We start from the raw sequence: 18,287 nt of genomic DNA, 5'->3' as shown, positions 1-18,287 counted from the left end.
AACTTGAATAAAGGAACGGGAGAGGGGGGGAGAGCTTTAAATCTTGTGCGTCTTATGAAAAGCTAGAATCGGTGTCCAAACAATATACAGTTGAAATGCTTTCACCATGCGTTCCAAGACCAGCTGTGAGAGAGAGAAAAGGCAGATTGGGCTTTAAAAACAGGCCTGAATGGTCTGAAATATCTACAAAGGAGAGCCGGCCTGGCGAGATGATGCACCTCATTAGTCTTTCTTGGAAAACGTCGCAGAATATTTTTAAAGGAAAGGTATGTACATTGTGTCGTTTCTAAAAAGGGAGCAACGCAAAACAACTAAATCGAGGCGATTGGTTCAAACCTGAGAGCAAACGTTCTTGGCGAGTTTGACCAGGTGGGACATTAGAAATGTGTCGAAGGTAAAGCAGATCTTTTTGAAACGCAAAATGAAAAAAAAGGATGATGTGGTAAACCGACAAATGATAATTAGACATTTAATCCAAATAGAAGTAGCCTCTTCGTACAAAAACCCAAACGATCATGCTGATGTTGACGTTAAAACATTTTCTCCTCCACAAATCTCGGCTCGACTGAGTTGTTGAATTTCAAATTCTAGATAATTTTAGATCAATATTTGATGCCGATTTTTTTTTAAAGTTTTGACATAAACAACATTCACATGCTCGATAGAGTTTGAGTCTGGGGAATTTGGTGGACGTCCCTTTTTTTTAAATTGTGTTTCATATTCATCTTTCCAGCAGAATTCGCATCTCTTGTCAAACCTTTTTTGGAGGGGAGTACATATATGCAAATGAGGATTATTCATTAGTAGAAAATTGAAAGCAAGCTTTGAAAGAGGCCGCAGGGTTCCACCGAATTCATTCGTAAGGAACTTCAAATGTCGATATCTCATCATTCGGACTGTCGGCGAGTCATCTGCCTCTTGACCTGTGAGTCGCTTTTTAGAAATGATGGATGTTCTCTTTATTTAAATCCTGACGATCTTTTTTTTTTAATTTTTTTAACTGCAATGCCGAGAGCAATTCATATTATCAAGGAGAAAAAGGCAAAAACGTATAAATACGTCTTTGGGAGGCGGGGACTAAATTTTTGAAAAGTCTGCCCAGATATGATCTTTAAGGCGCCACGAAAAGGAGATAAAGAGGGCGATATTAGTCCCAGCAGCATGATCCTTTAGATTCCAAACAAAGCTGGTTGGCGACAGACAAAAAAAAAAAAAAAAAAAAAAAAAAAACCGCACTCATTAATAAATGCACATGCGAATATTAGCGACTGTGTTGGCGTGTGATGGCTTGTAGAAAAATCATCCTCTGCGTCTCCGCGACGGGTTCTTCAAGTTACGGTGAAACGAGCGTCCTCTCGTATGAAAAATAACATTTCCGCCAGGTGTGCATCGTTTGGTGGGAAAGTTTTTCCAGGAGTTTTCTCGAGTCCACTGGGAAGGTCTATGAAGCGTTTGTGTGTGGGTAATCCCTTGAAAAAATAGACATCCATGCTTCATGCTTTGCATCCCATGAGAATGTTCTTCACCAGATGCCAAAAAAAAAAAAAGAAAAAAAATCAAAAAGAAATAGAGAAAGTGCTTGAAATGAGGTTTGGCGAAAGGCGGACTAGATGGATTTTCTCCTCCTCATGAGCTGCAGCTTCTCCGTGAAGCTGTGGAGGCCCGGCGACACCGAGCTGACGGGCGACGGGTAGAAGCTGTTCTTCAGCGTGCTGGGCGAGATCTCCTCGATCTTGTAGGAGATGGAGTGATAATAGTGGCCCGGGTTCAGCTGCGAGCCCAGCGAGTTCTGGTTGGAGAAGGCACATCCCAGTCCGCCCATCAGCCCGCCGGGGGTGGGCAGCTCGCGCGAATGGTAGCGCATGCACGAGCACACCGAGTGCAAGTCGCTCATCTCGTCGCGGTGGCTCTCGCGCGGCCCCCCCCGCCGCCGCCGCCCGCCCTGCAGCGACTCGTCCTGGATGTGGATGATCATGCTGTTGCGGTTTCCCGCCAGCGACGCCCGCTCCTCGGCGTCCCGCCGCTCGTCCTCGCTGTTCATCGTCAGGAAGCGCAGCACCACCAGGTTGAGGAAGGCCCCGATGACCGTGAGGCCCACCAGGATGTACATGAAGCTGAAGGCCACGTAGAGGGGCTTCTTCTGAAGGGCCCTGTTCTTCTGCAGGGCCACAAAGTCCCCGAAGCCGATGGTGGTCAACGTGATGAAGCAGTAGTAGTACGACTGAAAAAAGCTCCAGTCCTCGTAGTGCGAGAAGGCGGCGGCGCCGATGCACAGCGTGCCGATGCAGGAGAAGAAGCCCACGGTCACCATGTTCTCCATGGACACGTCGGTGATGTTCATCCCGCAGCATTTCTTGATGCGCTTCAGCAGGTACTTGACAAACGTATTCATCCTCTCGCCGAGACTCTGGAACATCACCAGAGTCAACGGGATGCCCAGAACGGCGTAGAACATGCAGAAGGCCTTCCCGGCGTCGGTTCCCGGCGCCGCGTGCCCGTAGCCTGGCAGGAGGAAGAAAGAAGTGCATGAGTCGGTAGTTTTTGTTTACAGTGCAGGCTGCCAAAGAAAAAAACTGAGGTGGATCTGGCACAAAACACAACAGGAGGGTGGGGTGGGGGAGGCGGGGTATTTGGGGGGTTATCCAATTAGTTTGCGGAGAGGTAGATGAGTTTGGAAGAGGAAAGACTTAATGCAGAGCCAGTGACGCTTTTAGCTAATGAAACTTCAGGTGCTGACTCACAAGTGTTCGAGGCCTCCCAAATATCCGCCGGCGATGTTACGCTTTTTAAAAAGTCCATTATGAGGAATGTGTTGCAAACGGTTGTCGCATAAGCGGGGTGGCGCCACGGAGATGGTCGCTACGATTGGGAGTATAGTATAGACTTGAAAAAAGTCCCCCGTCGATTGGCGTTTGCATCATTTCACTTCACTTTCTTGGCAAATGGAGTCACTCCAAAAAAAAAATTAAAAAAATCTTCAGCTACTTACTATTTTTTGCTTACGTTATCCTGAATGAATCATTTATTACCCGGCCACCCATTCACATTTCCAACCTTGCGTGCAGTAGTTTTATTATTACATATTTTTTTACATTATTCATGATTTAAAATAAATGAATATACTTTATAGGATTATTTTTATAAGAAATATATACATAAATATATATATATATATTTTTTTTTTATTTTTTTATTTAAGGGTCACTGGTAAAAGAAAAAAATACTATTTTGAGGAGAACATGTTTTTATATATTTGTGAAAAATAAAAACAAGATTATAGTTGTATAAGAAACTACAAGTTTTAAAAAAAATACTCCTCTATCCGATGATGACTTTAAAATCCCAATTTGCTTTCTTCTATAAAGACGAATTATTGAATGTGTGTATTGACAGGTCACAGCAGTTTATTATATTGTAGGCTTTTGATTCTGCACACGTGATCGTATCGCTTGAAAGCGCGTGCGTTTTAAACGGCCCGTGCGCTTGCCAACGACTCGACGATGCGTTGTTGTCTTGGGAACGCTCGTATTTGTTGTGCCGCGCGCAGGTGCTTTTGTGCTCGGCGTGTGTGCACAGGTGACGCTCGTGTTTGTTTGTGCGGGGCCACAAAAAAAAAACACACGCGCACGCACGCGCGGGTGCTCACACACAAAGAGAGAATGGTTTCAAATGAAAATGAGAAAAGACAGTCAAGCGAGTAAAGTCAAACAATCATGACGTCACCTACGCTCACGCGCAAATGTTACATCATCAGACGCTGACGTCAATATTTAGAATTTAGAACTCTTCATTTCGGTTGTTTTGCTTCGTCGTTTATGCAATAAAAAAAAAAAAATAATGCGAGTTGTCCAGAAACAGAGCACGTGCCATGTTCCCGACGCAAGATCACATGCACGCTGCTCTCGTCCATTTTTGTTTGTCTACGTTGCACTTCACTTATTTGGAGCGTCTGCCCACACCTACACTCGTTTGTGCGCGAGCGTGTGCGTGCGCAGCGGACTTTTGAGTCATTGATGCTCAAATTGAACCGACACGGCATGAAAGGGCTAATTCCATTCTGATGTCGCTCCATTATTATGTCCTACATTTTTCAATTCTCCCGACATGCAAATGGCAAAACGGGCCTAATGAATACGTCAACACGGAAAGGCAGATTTCATAGCCGCGAGAAGACAAATGAGAACGCGAGTTTAGCTCTTTAACAACCTGACAGGGTGTAGTTAGAAGATTACTGCAGATTAATCCCGACGACAGTAATTCAACGCTACAAGTTCCCTTTCCGTTCAAGAATATAAAAGCTGCATGTTAATAATATGACCGCTACGTTAAAAATTGGGACGTGTTACTTTAGACCATGTGTGGGCAAACTGCGGTCCGGGGGCCACATGTGGCCTGTTAAATGTTTTAATCCGGCCCGCCGAACTTGAAAAATAATTTAATTAATAAAACCTTGTTAATGTTTTATTTTTAAATATTGTGGGGGGGTTTTGAAAGACATATTTGGTTGTAATGCTTTTGTTCACTTTCATTTAAAAATTAAATTTATTTATTTATTTTTGGGTGGCGTTACCAAAACACTCCCCTCTGTCAAATTTTAGAACCCATTGTGGCCCGCCAATCAAAAAGTTTGCCCACTCCTAATATTTTACATCCGTCCTCCTCAAACAAGGACGTCGTCTGCTCCCAGGTAAACAAAAGTAACACTCTGCGATTTTCTTGTTTCTCTTTTGTTCGCATTTCCGCCATACTCGGCCCCACTGAGAGCCATTCTTGTTAAATTTGCACTCGGTCCAAATGAACAGTTGGCATGAAGAAAAGAAAAGAAAGAAGAAAAAAAAAAAAAGTCAACTAAATTAAGTGTAGCAGTCACATGAGTCCTCAGGCTGAATGTTTGATTAAGATTAAAATGACTTGCATTGCCGGCCAATAAAATCAATCAAAAACGCTGTCCCTCCTGAATAATTAATTCTTCCACCGCCATTGACGGCTGTAGGAGCCAAAAATTATTTCACCTGACTACATTTTTTTCAGACGTCATACACGTAACAGGAACCCACCAAAAATGGCCGACCAACTTTATGGGGTCCTTTTCACTCTGGCTGTTAGAAATCAACTCATTTAAAATGCATCAGCTCAAAACAGCTCACATACAGGTGTTAAAAATAAATAAATAAATAAAAAAATAAAAAACAGCCTGGGAGCTGTGTTAACTTAGCTTTAATGGGGATGCTTTTGATTTTTATGAATTGGGCTCCAGGGGGTCATAGTAGCATGGGGGGGGGGGGGGGGGGGGCACACCTATTGATACAGAGAAGTGTTTTAAATCTCACTCACCAAAGGCGAGAAAAAGCGAGAAAAGGGCAGATCGCTTCTGGTTTCCTATTTTTCTTTTACATTGTAAAAATCCGTGGACAAAAGAGCCACTCTGTTGACAACAAAGACAAGCGGGACGATTAAGCTCGGACCGTCGCGGGAAATCGAGAAATATGCAACCGAGAACCGGATGGACGGCCTTGTGATGCGATGATACGCTTCGTGATACGTTTTGTAAAACAATCATGTTTCATTGGAGTTATGCCTTAATTCGATGGCCGCTCGCTCGCATCATGCATTATTTATCACCGAGTCAAGGCTGAGACTCATTAGTGCCCACACCCAGCCTCGCCATTAACGCTACAAGTGTGGAGCACTTGCTTAAACCAGCGTCTTTTCCTCGTTTGATCCGCGGGTTAATCTGCCTCCAACCTTCTCAGGTAGCCCGGAGGTGTTCACTGCTGCGGGCTTTGACATTTTAATGAAGGTCAAGAGGAGCGGTGAGGCAAGAACACATCAGGCGAGTTCAGGTGGCATGGGACTCAACTGTCAGGGAATTTGCCCAGAATTCTTTTTTTTTGTTGTTTGATTTGACTCGCTCTCGGCAGCTAAGGACTTGTAAAAAGGCTTTTGTGGTTTGAAGATCTAACGAGTTGGAAGTAAAATGCACAGAAGCGTATACAGCAAAAAATGTATTTAAACTTTAAATTAAAGTTATTTGTTTGTCTAGAGCAAGCGTGGGCAAACTATGGCCCGGGGGCCACATGTGACCCGTTAAATGTTTTAATCCGGCCCGCCGAACTTGGAAAAAAATCAAATGAATAAACCTTGTTAATGTTTTATTTTCTAAATACTGTGGTTTTTCAAAGACATATAAATTGTTGTAATAATTTTCTTCACTTTCATTTAAAATTTAAATTTTAGAACCCATTGTGGCCCGCCAATCAAAAAGTTTGCACACCCCTGCTCTAGAGTCCAAGTACTTAAATTCACATTTTAAAGGGCCACAAACAGTTTTCACGAGTCATCGGGTCAGTTAGGCAAAACCGAAATTCTCAAAACAGCAACAAAAATGCAAACTACAATAAATGTCATTTCCATTTCAACAACTTGACAAATTAGATGAGGAAAAAAAAAAAAAAACAGGATCCTGTCATGAATGAAAATTCAGAATTTTTTTTGAAAGATTACAACTCTTTGCTTTGATTGACGCTATCCTCTGACCGTATATTTATTTATTTTTATTATTGTGAGCTTTGGATTGCACCGCATCATACTGAGAGATTCTCCTGAATGCATTGAGCCCGCATGAGATGCGCAAGTGTGATGCAGTGCACGTTCCGATCATTAGACATCTCAGGTATGAGATCCAAGCACCCTGGGGAGGAATGCTAATAGCGACGCACAACGCCTGCATTCAGAAATTCGCATTTCATGTTCTCCAGCCAAGTTAGACCGCGGCTCCCGTAGTTATTGTAAAAGGAAGCGTCGGGTCGCATGCACCAGCAATTACCGGCTAAATGAACGGGAATGAATTCACTTGGTGCTCGGCATCCGTCCTTGTCTGAAGAGTATCGACATGTTGGTGTCAGAAACATAAATGATTGAAGGATTCCGAAGGAAAAAAAAAAAAGAAGGCCCCGCAGATATGAACACGAGGAGGCAACAGATGCACGTGGCGACACGCGGCCCGCACATGGAGCCCGGCGCCAAACAATGCGAGGAGCTGTCAAGACGATGCACACATCCTCGCCGGCATTTGCCGCGTGACAGCGACAGCTTGTCACTTTCTAAAATGTGTTTGGATGTCTTGGCAGAAGGCTCGTGGTGACCCGCGTAGTCCAAAGGTCAAAGGGCCTGAAGTCAAGCTGCAAGTGTACATTTATAGTCCACCAGTCTGTGCGACGATGTCTGACTAATCGAGTTAAGTTGGGAAATTAAGGGAGACAATACAGAGAGGTCGGTTGGTTGATAAAAAAATAAATAAATAAATAAATAAAAAATGAGTTTTTTTCATAGATTTTAAAAAGCAAATTATCCTTTAGTGAGAAACTAAAATCTCATCCCAAAAATTACTTACTTAATGAAAAAAAACTTTATATTCTGTATTTTTTTTTTTTTTTCTGTTTTAAATTTTTAGTTTTCATCCAAAAAAAATTTAAAAAAATATGTTTATATTTTCCTATCAGGTAGAAATCATTTGCAGATTAATTTGGTTTATTTTTTTCGGTCTGAAAAAGACAACAAAATATACATTTTCCATAAAATGATAAATTTATATATTATTTATATATTTTCTTGAAACAAAAATAATTAAAAAAAAAAACTCCAAATTAATTTGGAAAAAGAAAAGCAAATCAATTAATTTTCATATACAGAGGAAATACAAAAAATGCATATTAATTCTGTTTTGTGATTTTCTTTTTTTTTTTTTTTAATTCTACATTTTTGTTGTATCCAGAAAACAAACTAAATTGCGGTTACAAGAAAAAAAAATGGCTGAGTATAATAAGAGCTGACTACCATGATTGTCCGAGCCATTTTTTTAAATAACTTTTTTTAATAACCACTGGCAAAGTCACAAATTCGTTTTCTGTTTTTTTTCTAGATGCTACCTTCTTTTATTAGCCCAAAACTAACCTATTAGCTGTTTTAGATGAAAGAACTATGTTGAAGTGAGGGAGGAACTTCATTTAGACACTCTTGAGTCCCATCTTGTGGCATATAGTCCGTTAGAAATCATTTTTTACAGCGGGTGTAATTTACTGGCAGATATTTTTGTGTCTTCTCCAACCGAGAATTTTGAAAGATTTCACTTGCCCAACTTAACAAGGCTTGTGTACTTCTTCTCTCTCATATACCAATGCATCCACTTTGCAGCCAAACAAAAGCGCTCGTTAAACGACATTTAGCCGAGAAGAGGACAAGGCGCCAGACTATTTGGACGGACGCAAATGGGAATAAAAGCCATTTCCAGCCGCTCAAACTTTTACGTGGCTGTGGCAATAAAAAGTCAAGAGGGATGCCAACGAACGGTCAATTATTTAAACGCGGTAATGTCTGTAGTGTGTGGAGAGATGTTTGCCTCATCCATAACTTGCAACTGAGTTTTGACTCATTGACTACCATTGACGGCTAAATACGTCAAAGATCCATTTTCTGGTAGCGAATGTAATCCCACCAACAAGGTGGAATTAAAGGTAAAATCATGACGGATCAAAACGGATCATGAAAAATGGGCGGAAAAAATTCTTGTTCAGGATACAATTTTTAAAATTTCATTGTACAGAATACCAAAAGGAGATACAAGACCAAAAAGATTCAAATTGGATAAAAGCATTTGAGAACATCTCAGCTCATGCTTAATAACTTCTGAGACTTTCTTGAAAATGTTACGTTGATGTGAGGTCAGCAAATGCTCACCTTGAAAATTTTCAAACCACGCCGATGCATCCGACTCGCCCGCGTCCCAGGTGTCACCCTTCGCCCGCACTCTAGGCTCCCTGCACCTAATGAAGCTCGTCGTCCGGTGTCAGGAATTACGGCCAAGCGAGCGCTGCTAAGCAACAGGCACTCGGCCGTTCCCCGCTCTGAAATCACTTCCTCGGAGAAAGTGACACCACTTGGCCTGTGGTGGCCTTGCCCCCTCGGTGAAGTCACACTCGGAACGGCGGTCACCTCAATCAGGACACACTCCACACTACTTTTTGTTTTTTTTTCACATATTTAATTTACCAAACATGAACCAATCGATGTTCCACGATTCATCATTTCATAAAATGACAAATTATACAAATGTTAAAATTTTCAATCATTTTTGGGGATTTTCGCTATTAGCGAGCTAGCCCTTTCACTATCACCAATGAATAGTAGGGGTTTGTATTTTAGTTTTAAGTTGTAATATCACCATTCACCAATAGATGGCAGACATCAATCAGTTGTAATATTAGCATTACGTCATTAAACTTTACTAGCCGTTTTGAAAAATTTAGATCAGTCCAACAATCAGCGTTAAAAAAAAAAAAAATAATAATAATTTCAAACTAACTCTATCATTTGGCAACAACAACAGGGGAATGAAAAATTTTCAAGAAAATTGAAACATACAAAAAAATCAAGATATTTGGGGATTTTCTTTTTTTTTTACAGGAAGTCAGAATTAAATAAAAAACTTCCTTAACCTATTATTTTACGGTTTAACTCCCATCGCATTAGTAATACCTTCGTAATAGAGCATGAATTATGACCAAAGCAAATAGAACAAAACCAAAAATAAAACAAGCAGAGCTCATCTAGCAGGTTTACAACCTGTGTGGGTCAGCGCTCGTGCCAGCTTCTGTGTATTTGTTTCAACCCTGCAGGGGTGCCGCATTTAGCAACAGAGACACTACTCGCGCCTTTTCCCAAAAGAAATAAATAAATAGCAATTCCGAGCGAGCGGACCGCACACTGTTCACGAGCCGCCAACGCAGATTTTCATGCTGCTGTTGTGTGCCGATAACTCAGAGTTACACACACACACACACACTCCCACGGAATCAAGTGCTTGTGAGAAGAACTGCGTGGGAGCGCATTACAGCGCAAAGGCTTCACGGGGAAGATAATTGTCAGCGTCCAGCAGGAGTGAATTAGCAGCAGGTGGTCCGGTGGAGTCGTGTGGGTCACATAATCATCACTGATATCACATAGAGTGTTCCCTCCTATTTGCGGAGGGGGGATAGGGACCGAGCCCTTCCCTGTACGCTAATTGCCGGGAAAGGACTACTTTTGTCTCAATGAAGCTCCTCAACTCGGGTACTAGTTTGCGGGCACCGGATCGCGCCAAAGCCATGCAGTGATACTCAATTTGTTGTTCTAAATAATAATCAATATATAATGTGGAGGACAGAATCTCACCAGAAATGTTCCTCGTCCACTTTATTCTATTTTATCCAGTTTATCTTTACTTGTTGGTATTTCTACCCCTATTTGTGTTTTTACTTTTGTATTTCACTCTGTTCAGCGTCCTTGAGTGTCCTGAAAGGTGCCTCGGAATTATTATTATTGTTATTATTATTATACTATTATATTATATTATATTATATTATATTATATTATATTTTATTTTATTATTATATTATATTATTATATTATATTATATATTATATTATATATTATATTATATTTATTATATTGTATTTATTATATTATATTTATTATATTAATTTAATTAATTTTATTTATTTTATTTATTATATAATTACATTATTATTATTATTATTATTATTATTATTATTATTATTATTTGAGTGCAGGATGACCTAATGGAAAGTGAGGATATATTTAGAGTGTTTTATTAGTACAACCTTGCCTATTGTAGATTATATGGATCATATTTATAATATGAAATAAAAAAATAAATAAATAAAAAAAAAATAAACAAAAAAAGCATGACATGGTAGTGCTGAGGACGGAAGTCTCGTACTGCATAATCGCAATTAATATACGGGAAGGAGGTTTGTTGTGACTTCCCTTAATCCTTACCTGCACAACACGTGCCGTTAACGATAACACGCATCAGCACACTGCGAAAACAAAAATCAAACCAAGATTAAATATCCCAAATCAAGGCAAAACATGCTCGTCTGCCGAGATATGTCTTCGTTCCGGGCAGTTTGTGTAAAAACTTGAATAAGGCATTCAAACTCGTTATTGAGAGTGTTATTTGTTGCAAGTAAGTTTAGCTTAAAAATGAGAAATACTATAATCGGAAAAGTGCTAGAAACACAATCGTTTGAAGACAACGGCATTTGTTTTAAGATAGCAATGTTTACGGCCGCCATAAAACAACAAAACAGGCCAGTCAAAGATAAACATGAAGCCTGTTTAGCCTGTTTTTTTTTTTTTAATTCCTCACAGTCGACGTCTGGTTGTGCTCAGCCCAGGGCAAAGTGATGTATACCAGGGACAGATATCAAGCCGCTTCCAATTAAATACTGCACGGCCACGTCTCCAGGTGATACTCATGCTTTCGAGCACATTATTGTTTCGCTTTTAATGGCTTGAGCAATAGTTGATAACATCTTTACAAGGCACTTTTATCCTCACTTTCTGCAGAGAGCGACAAGCTAAATGCTTAAATTAGCGGCTAACGTGCTAGCACCGGACACGTCCTCGAGTACACCTGCGCCGTCCGATGAGATCGAGCTGTATCAACAAGTCCACATTGACAAAGATAGCAAGAAGTCAGACCATCACCAAGGCCAAACGGGAGCGCCGTGATAGCAATGGCTTTCTCCCACGGCACGTGTTAGCGACTATCGTGATGCTGTGGAATAAAAAGAAACAGCATGGCTCACTTTCAGAAAAGAGAGAGAGAGAGAGAGAGAGAGAAGAGAGAGAGAAGCCTTTTTGGAACGACACAGGTTCATAACTTCATTTTTGGAACAATACGGGTTCATAACTTTTGGGCTTTCTAGCTAGGTGAAGGCTCGCTAAGTTTTTCAACTTCTTCTATACCGTTGACCACATTCATAATTAATTGACAAATCCCCAAAAGTAGCTCAAAATGAGGTCCGTGGACAGCAGGATGCCCGCGAGACTCACCAACCCTAAACAGGATAATTGCTCTCTGGGGGACTCCAAACATGGCCGACATCACATCTGGACACTTGGTCCAACATTCTGTGCCGAACAAAAACGCGGTTTCAATTTGAGGAAGGACTTTTTGTCGGAAAAGTTTCCTGAATTTACGACCTTGAACTGCTTTTCATACAAATATTGACTAAAATTGCGATATATTCGACGCCATGCCCTTATAAATGAAGGACCACTTGTATGTAAAATCCAAACAAAAATGTATTTTTTATTCAACAGAAAATTCTATTAGCTAAACTCATCAATCATCGTCAGTCAGTTGATGATTGTATTTGCTCGTCTCGACCCAACACATTTGCCGCCTATTCGCGCTCTCATCCCTCCTCGAAGAGAGACAGTTGTTCACGTAGCGTGACGGGCTGCTTATTGAAAAATGTCGTGCCGGCGCACTAGATTATTTTCACTTTGCCGAGGCCGCCCGCCGTGAGCTTGATGGAGGCCTTGGCGCCGATCGATGGGAATGTTTTCCCGCCGTGCCGGTGATCGCCGTGGGATTCGGATGCTCCGGAGACGGCGGGTCTGGACCCGCGCTGGGCCCCCTCGGAGCGGAACAGTCTGCCCCCCTTCGACGATTAGAAAATGTGAGCAGCTGTCAAGGGAAACCTTCTCATCCAAAAACGTCTTTGATGGGTGACACAATGAGGAGGTTAACGGAAAGAATTGGTTCGCTATCGGCTACTCGACGGTATTACCATGCTCGATAATACGCTTTTTATTTTTTATGAGGATATCGATTTCCTTTAATAAAAAAATTAAATAAATCCAATTGAATTTATGGGTAAGATATATTGAGTGGACGTCATAAATAGTCGTACAGAGAAGGTCGTGACTCGCAAGACTGTCTGGTGGCCGGGTAGCCAGATAATTTGCATATTGTATTATGAAAATATAAAACATATGATTACCGATTCACAAATGAGGGCTCACAACTTTTATTTGCTGCCATTTTTAGACACGTGTACAGTAAATCTCATTTCAATCGATGGGCTAGGTATAAATGGCGACATTTTTATTGTCCTTGTCTGATTTATTACATTAGACACGAACAGGCGAATTTAAATCAGTTGTTTACAAAATAAAGTTAACGTCTCGATCCTCCCGTTGATTTTGAGCATCAAGATCGTGACATAATTTCGATCGATGACAGCGATAACGTGAACATAATATAATAAATAAAATTCATTAGCTTTACATGTAATCAGAAATTACATTGACTACCATTGACGGCTAAATACGTCAAAGATCCTTTTTTTTTTTTACTCGGCTGATAATGAATGAGTTTACTCAGTTCACAAAATAAGAACTTTGTGTTAAATCGCTTCATGTGTTTGCTTAGTGAATATCGTCTTTCAAAAAAAAAAAAAAAAAAAAAAAACGGTGCATATACGGTTCGCCATAAATGCGCCCGTGTTGATATTTCCGACATTTAGCCGAGATGACTTCAGTATCCTGGCAACGTGGTGCGCGTCGTCTGTGTAGCCGTGGCCACTCTTGTCGTGAGAGACTTTGGTGCAGCTGTCGTGGCTAAGTGTCACATTCTGTGCAATTACTCCCTGAAATCAACAGAGTCAAGCTGCAGGTCAGTCGGGATGAAAAAAAAAAAAGGGGGGGGAGACTTGTGGCTTTTAGAATAATCAAGACAGCTACTTTTTCTGTGTTTTAGGTTTTTTTCAGTGCTCCGATGATAACAGGGACGCAGGTAGTGGCCTCAAAAGTGATCGTCTTCTTCGCAATCAAGTGTTGAGAGGCAACGAAACCTCCAGCTGGATATGTTGATTTTTTTTTTTTTTTTTAATCTTCTCAGTTTGATAATCAGAGCCAAACAACTAATCCTGTTATCTCCTCAACTTGAATTACTCCTGCAGTTGAAACCAACGGGGCACAAATGTGTATGTTTAAAAAAAAAATAATAATAAAAAATAAATGAGTAAAAAATAAATAAAAAATTAATGAAACAAATGAAAAAAAAATACAAAATACAAAAATAAAATAACACTAATAATAAATAAATAAATAAATTAAACACGTGTTAATGCATTTCAAATCTAACATCTAATTTGCGCCGTATGCACGCATGTTTATTCAGGAACGATACATTAAAGCACATGCCGCAGCTGTTATGATGATGCACTTTCCCACTACGAGCACTGTAGTCGGATGCATATCAAATGAGACATAATTGCAACCGTTAATGGCGGTACAACTGAATCGTAGTGCTACACGATAACGATGCAGGAAATGGACATAAATGGCCCTGAGATCTCTTTAAAGCGCTTCAACAAAACAATATAGTTGCAGGATATTGTCCGATTAGCTTGCATGATTCCAATATGCTAAGTTGGTCTTAGGCTCGGTTTTGAAGACTTCTAAAATTGATAAAAGGTGAGAAGAAAACTGATGAGGGAAGCCGCCAGAAGGCCGACAGCAACCTTGAAACGGCAGCAGGAATTGCTGGTAAGTAATGGCTGTTTAGTATGTGACAGCAATCGCCTGTCAACCGTCGGGTTGGGCATCGTTTGAATTTGGACGATTCTGGTTACGATTCTTCGATTTAATTCCGATTTCAAACCATTTTGATTCGTAATAGAAGACAGCTGGCTACATTTTTGCAAAAACATGGAACAAAAATTTTTTTTGGGACCCAACAGGTTCTGCTAGCCACCAAAGGCATCGTGCTTTGGGGCGGTTCTTCTTCAACTGGGACGCTGTCCTTCGTAAAAGGTGAACTACAGAAATTGACGAGGAATACAAAACATCAGCTCCCTTCATCGATATCTTGTTTTAGTTCTTATCGATTGCACGGTGACGGCTGATATAATTAGTTTCCACAAAACGGCGCGGTTGACAAGCTCCAAAAACTTCCCTTATCTTCCCCACCGCGACTTTTCTACTTCTTCAATTTCTCCGGGCCCAAATCATCGCTTGATCCCGAACGCGGGACGAAACCCGCTCTCATTATTTCACCCAGAAAATAATCCTTGCAGGTGAGGGTTGATAAGAAGAGAAAGGGGGAAAAAAAGGCTCATGACGTGCGTGGAATGTGATCGGCACTCGACCCCGGTCCACATAAGACGAGGTGAGGTCGGAGTAATCCAAGAGCAATCATTCCACACTTCCAAAATCATCCTAAAACCGATCCCAACGGACTCTGGACAAGAGGCAAAGTACTCCCGGGACTGGTTTTAGGACCAGGAACTTATTTTGAACTTGATGTATCCTGAGCAATTGTTCTCGGGGGTCCTTCCAGTCCATTGTGCCGGAGAACCCATCTTTGAATCATACTGTACATGCGACTCTCTTGAGAGCAGTTTCAGCTCATGCATATTTACGCATTGGCTTTCTCTGGCGGTATTCGAATTTATAGACGGTCGTCTTGAAATAAGCTCAGCCGCTCTTCCGTTCAACTTTCATCCTATCAGAAGCCATTCAAACATTTATTCGATTTCCATCTTAAAATCGATGAGTACTACTACTAAAGCACTGGACTGTCTTGCTAGTAACGAGCGTGCCAGTAGAGCGCTAGATATCAAGCAACTACTCAAGCGACTTTCCAGAAAGACAAATTTAGCACGCTAGTAGAACGACTGATTTATTTGTATTTTTTAGACAATTTCTGCCTACTAGTAGGTCAACTGCAGGACTACGAAAGGGCCTTTTGGTGCGGGTTTACTAGTGCATGACATGCCTGGGAGTGTTCCTAGTAACTTTTAATTGAGTACTAGTAGGCCATAAGTGGGGCTAGCAGTGTAACAAACAAAACATGCAGGTTCTAGAGCAGGCGTGGGCGAACTATGGCCCGGGGGCCACATGCGGCCCCTTCAATGTTTTAATCCGGCCCGCCGAAGTTGAAAAAAAATAAATGAATAAATCTTGTTCATGTTTTATTTTCTAAATACTGTCAAAGGCATATAAATTGTAATCATTTTGTTCACTTTCATTGAAAATTAAATGTATTTTTTTTTCTCCGATGAGGTGAGGTTTCCAAAACACTCCTGGTCCGGCCCCTCTGTCAAATTTTAGAACCCATCGTGGCCCGCCAATCAAAAAGGTTGCCCACCCCTGTTCTAGAGTGTCCTCGTCATTCGACTTAATGCACTGAATTGTCTTACCGCTTTTGGACAAAGAGCATACTAGTACACGGACCTTAAGAAGGCTATGGAATAAATGCTTCAATGGCTTTGCATCTGCACGCTCGAGGACACCCTCGGGAGGCCCGTTAAGGACTTAGGAGAAGGCGTCCTCATTTCCACACCGGCAGGCCACAGAGAATGCGAGCACTTGATAAGAACATGAATATTACAGCGGCTCCGGTAGCCGTAGCCTGGAAACAACAGCGAGCGGAGAGTCGGCGGCCGCGGCTGGTGGCTGGCTGTTGCGTCCCCCCTCTTAAGTGTTGCCTGGCATAAAAGTGGAGGACAGGGCCCCGTGGTGCATTAGCCTCTCAAGCCCTCACCTTGAATAACAGCATGTGACTCCCCATAATGGAGCGGCCCTGTGACCTCGGCACAAGGGGAGGGAGGAGGGGGGGGGGGATTCAGGTAAGAATCAAGCAACAAGTCTAACGGTCCAACAAGACGTGTGTGGCGGAGACGCGCCGCAAGTGTCAAAAGAAAACGTTGAGGTGGCTCGAAATAAATCTTCGTGACGCAAATGCGCGGCGGCAATTAGCGTCAAACGGAGGTGACTTATGTTCCCTTTAAGGGGGAATCATGAACAATAAACGCAAGCTATAAAAACAGAGCAGGGAAAGTGAAGGGAGAGAGGGGGGGGGGGGCATCCTTAATTTCCCTGATTGTTGCTCTCTCCCTAAAGTGTCCTCCAAAGAGGGGCCATAAAATAGGATTGGGGGGTGGGGGGGGGGGGTCACATAACCGATTGGCTTATCATGATGTGTCATGTCATCCCTCAAATCTAAACGGACGCAACATTAGGCACACCTGCACAATCAGGTTCTTTGCTCCGCAATTTGGTGGCATGAATTTGAAATACGTTGAAAAAAAAAAAAACTGTTGCATCGCACCACAGTTTGCACTGCAGCACACCGCCCCTCCGATGAGGCTCAACACCAAAATATAAAAAAAAAAAAAAAAAAAAAACACCTCTCAGAACAATTGCAGCGTAGTCAATCCAAATGGAAAGACCCACCGGGGAGGGAAAACGCACGTGTGACAGATCATCGGCAGTGACGTCACTGCCTAAATAGCAAGCGCGATTCTTGCCCTCGCGACAATCCACACAACTTGTAAAACAATCGAAAATCGAAATGGAATCAATCATGACTTGTAAAATAGTCACGGCGCGTGCCAAATTACGCTGTGGAGTGCGTCCTCGTGGTGCAAAAGTTGAGCGAAACGCAGCGCGTGTTACATAAATGAAAGTAATTACAAATCACTTGAGCGCGTAAAATCAATGCAAAGTCTATGAGCGTGCGTAAAAATAATTTAATTTCATTAACTTTCAAAATGTGTCTGAGGCTTGGACGGGATTCGCGACGGGTCACTTACCGATGGTGGTGATGACCGTGATGGCAAAGTAAAAAGAGCCGGCGAATTTCCACTGCACCCCGGCTCTGTGGGGCTCGGCCTCCATGATGATGGTCTCCAGCTTGCGATAGTCGTCCTCGCTGATGTTGTACTTCCCCTGGAGGCGCCGCTCCTCGGCTTCCAGCTGCTCCTTCTCCCTCATCTCGAAGTCGGACTCCAGGGCGTCGAAGACGGCGGCCCCCACCAGCAGGTAGGTGAACGTGCAAACGATCAGGGATAAGGTCCGCACGTTTTGCCGCTTCATGGCCACGAGGAGCCGGCGAGTGAGGGGCTCATGTCCCCTCGTGTTCCCCGGGATGGTGCGACAAGAAGGGAAGAAGCCGAGTGCACTGCGCCTGGAGGCGGCGGTGGTGGCGACGGACGCGCGGAGGGGCGCGCTCCGATGACGGTGGCCGAGGTGGGCGCCTGCGGGGCAGGGGCTGGGGCAGCGGTACGAGAAGCCCGGATCGTGCTCCTGGTTGGCGGAGAGACACAAAAGACTGCTGGAGCGCCTGGACCAGGAGCCCTGCAGCCGCGAGACCCTGCGCAAGACCCGTCCGAACCAAGTCCTCCCGGTGCGCAGTGCCATCAACGAGCTGTCAGTACCGCCTGCTGGGTTCCGCGCATCATCTGGACATCTTAATATTCACGCGCAGCGCGTGTGGAAGCATCCTTTGTGAAGTTTCAGCGCCAACCTGTTCGCTGCAACATCCTCCGGCACTTTTTTTTTTTTTTTTTTTACTCACGCATTCCCCACGCAGGAAAAGACAGCGGCAGAACAATTAAGTCACAATTGTTTTTAAGCCTAAAAATCTC

General features: G+C 42.5%; 1 protein-coding gene across 1 annotated transcript; it reads right to left on the bottom strand.

Moving 5' to 3' along the window:
* Positions 1-1,271: 1,271 nt before the first annotated feature.
* Positions 1,272-18,261, bottom strand: kcnk9 (potassium channel, subfamily K, member 9). Its single transcript, XM_088319293.1, has 2 exons — positions 17,454-18,261; positions 1,272-2,502 (listed from the first exon to the last, which is right to left on the bottom strand). The coding sequence occupies exons 1-2, from the start codon at positions 18,058-18,060 to the stop codon at positions 1,607-1,609; spliced, it is 1,503 nt and encodes a 500-aa protein (XP_088175419.1). The 5' UTR covers positions 18,061-18,261; the 3' UTR covers positions 1,272-1,606.
* Between the last annotated feature and the right edge of the window lie 26 nt (positions 18,262-18,287).

Source organism: Idiotropiscis lumnitzeri, chromosome 16 (assembly GCF_059441095.1).
Source record: "Idiotropiscis lumnitzeri isolate Australia: NSW breed Sydney's pygmy pipehorse chromosome 16, RoL_Ilum_1.0, whole genome shotgun sequence".
Lineage (NCBI taxonomy): Eukaryota > Metazoa > Chordata > Actinopteri > Syngnathiformes > Syngnathidae > Idiotropiscis > Idiotropiscis lumnitzeri.
This window is presented reverse-complemented; position numbering and strand designations above follow the sequence as displayed.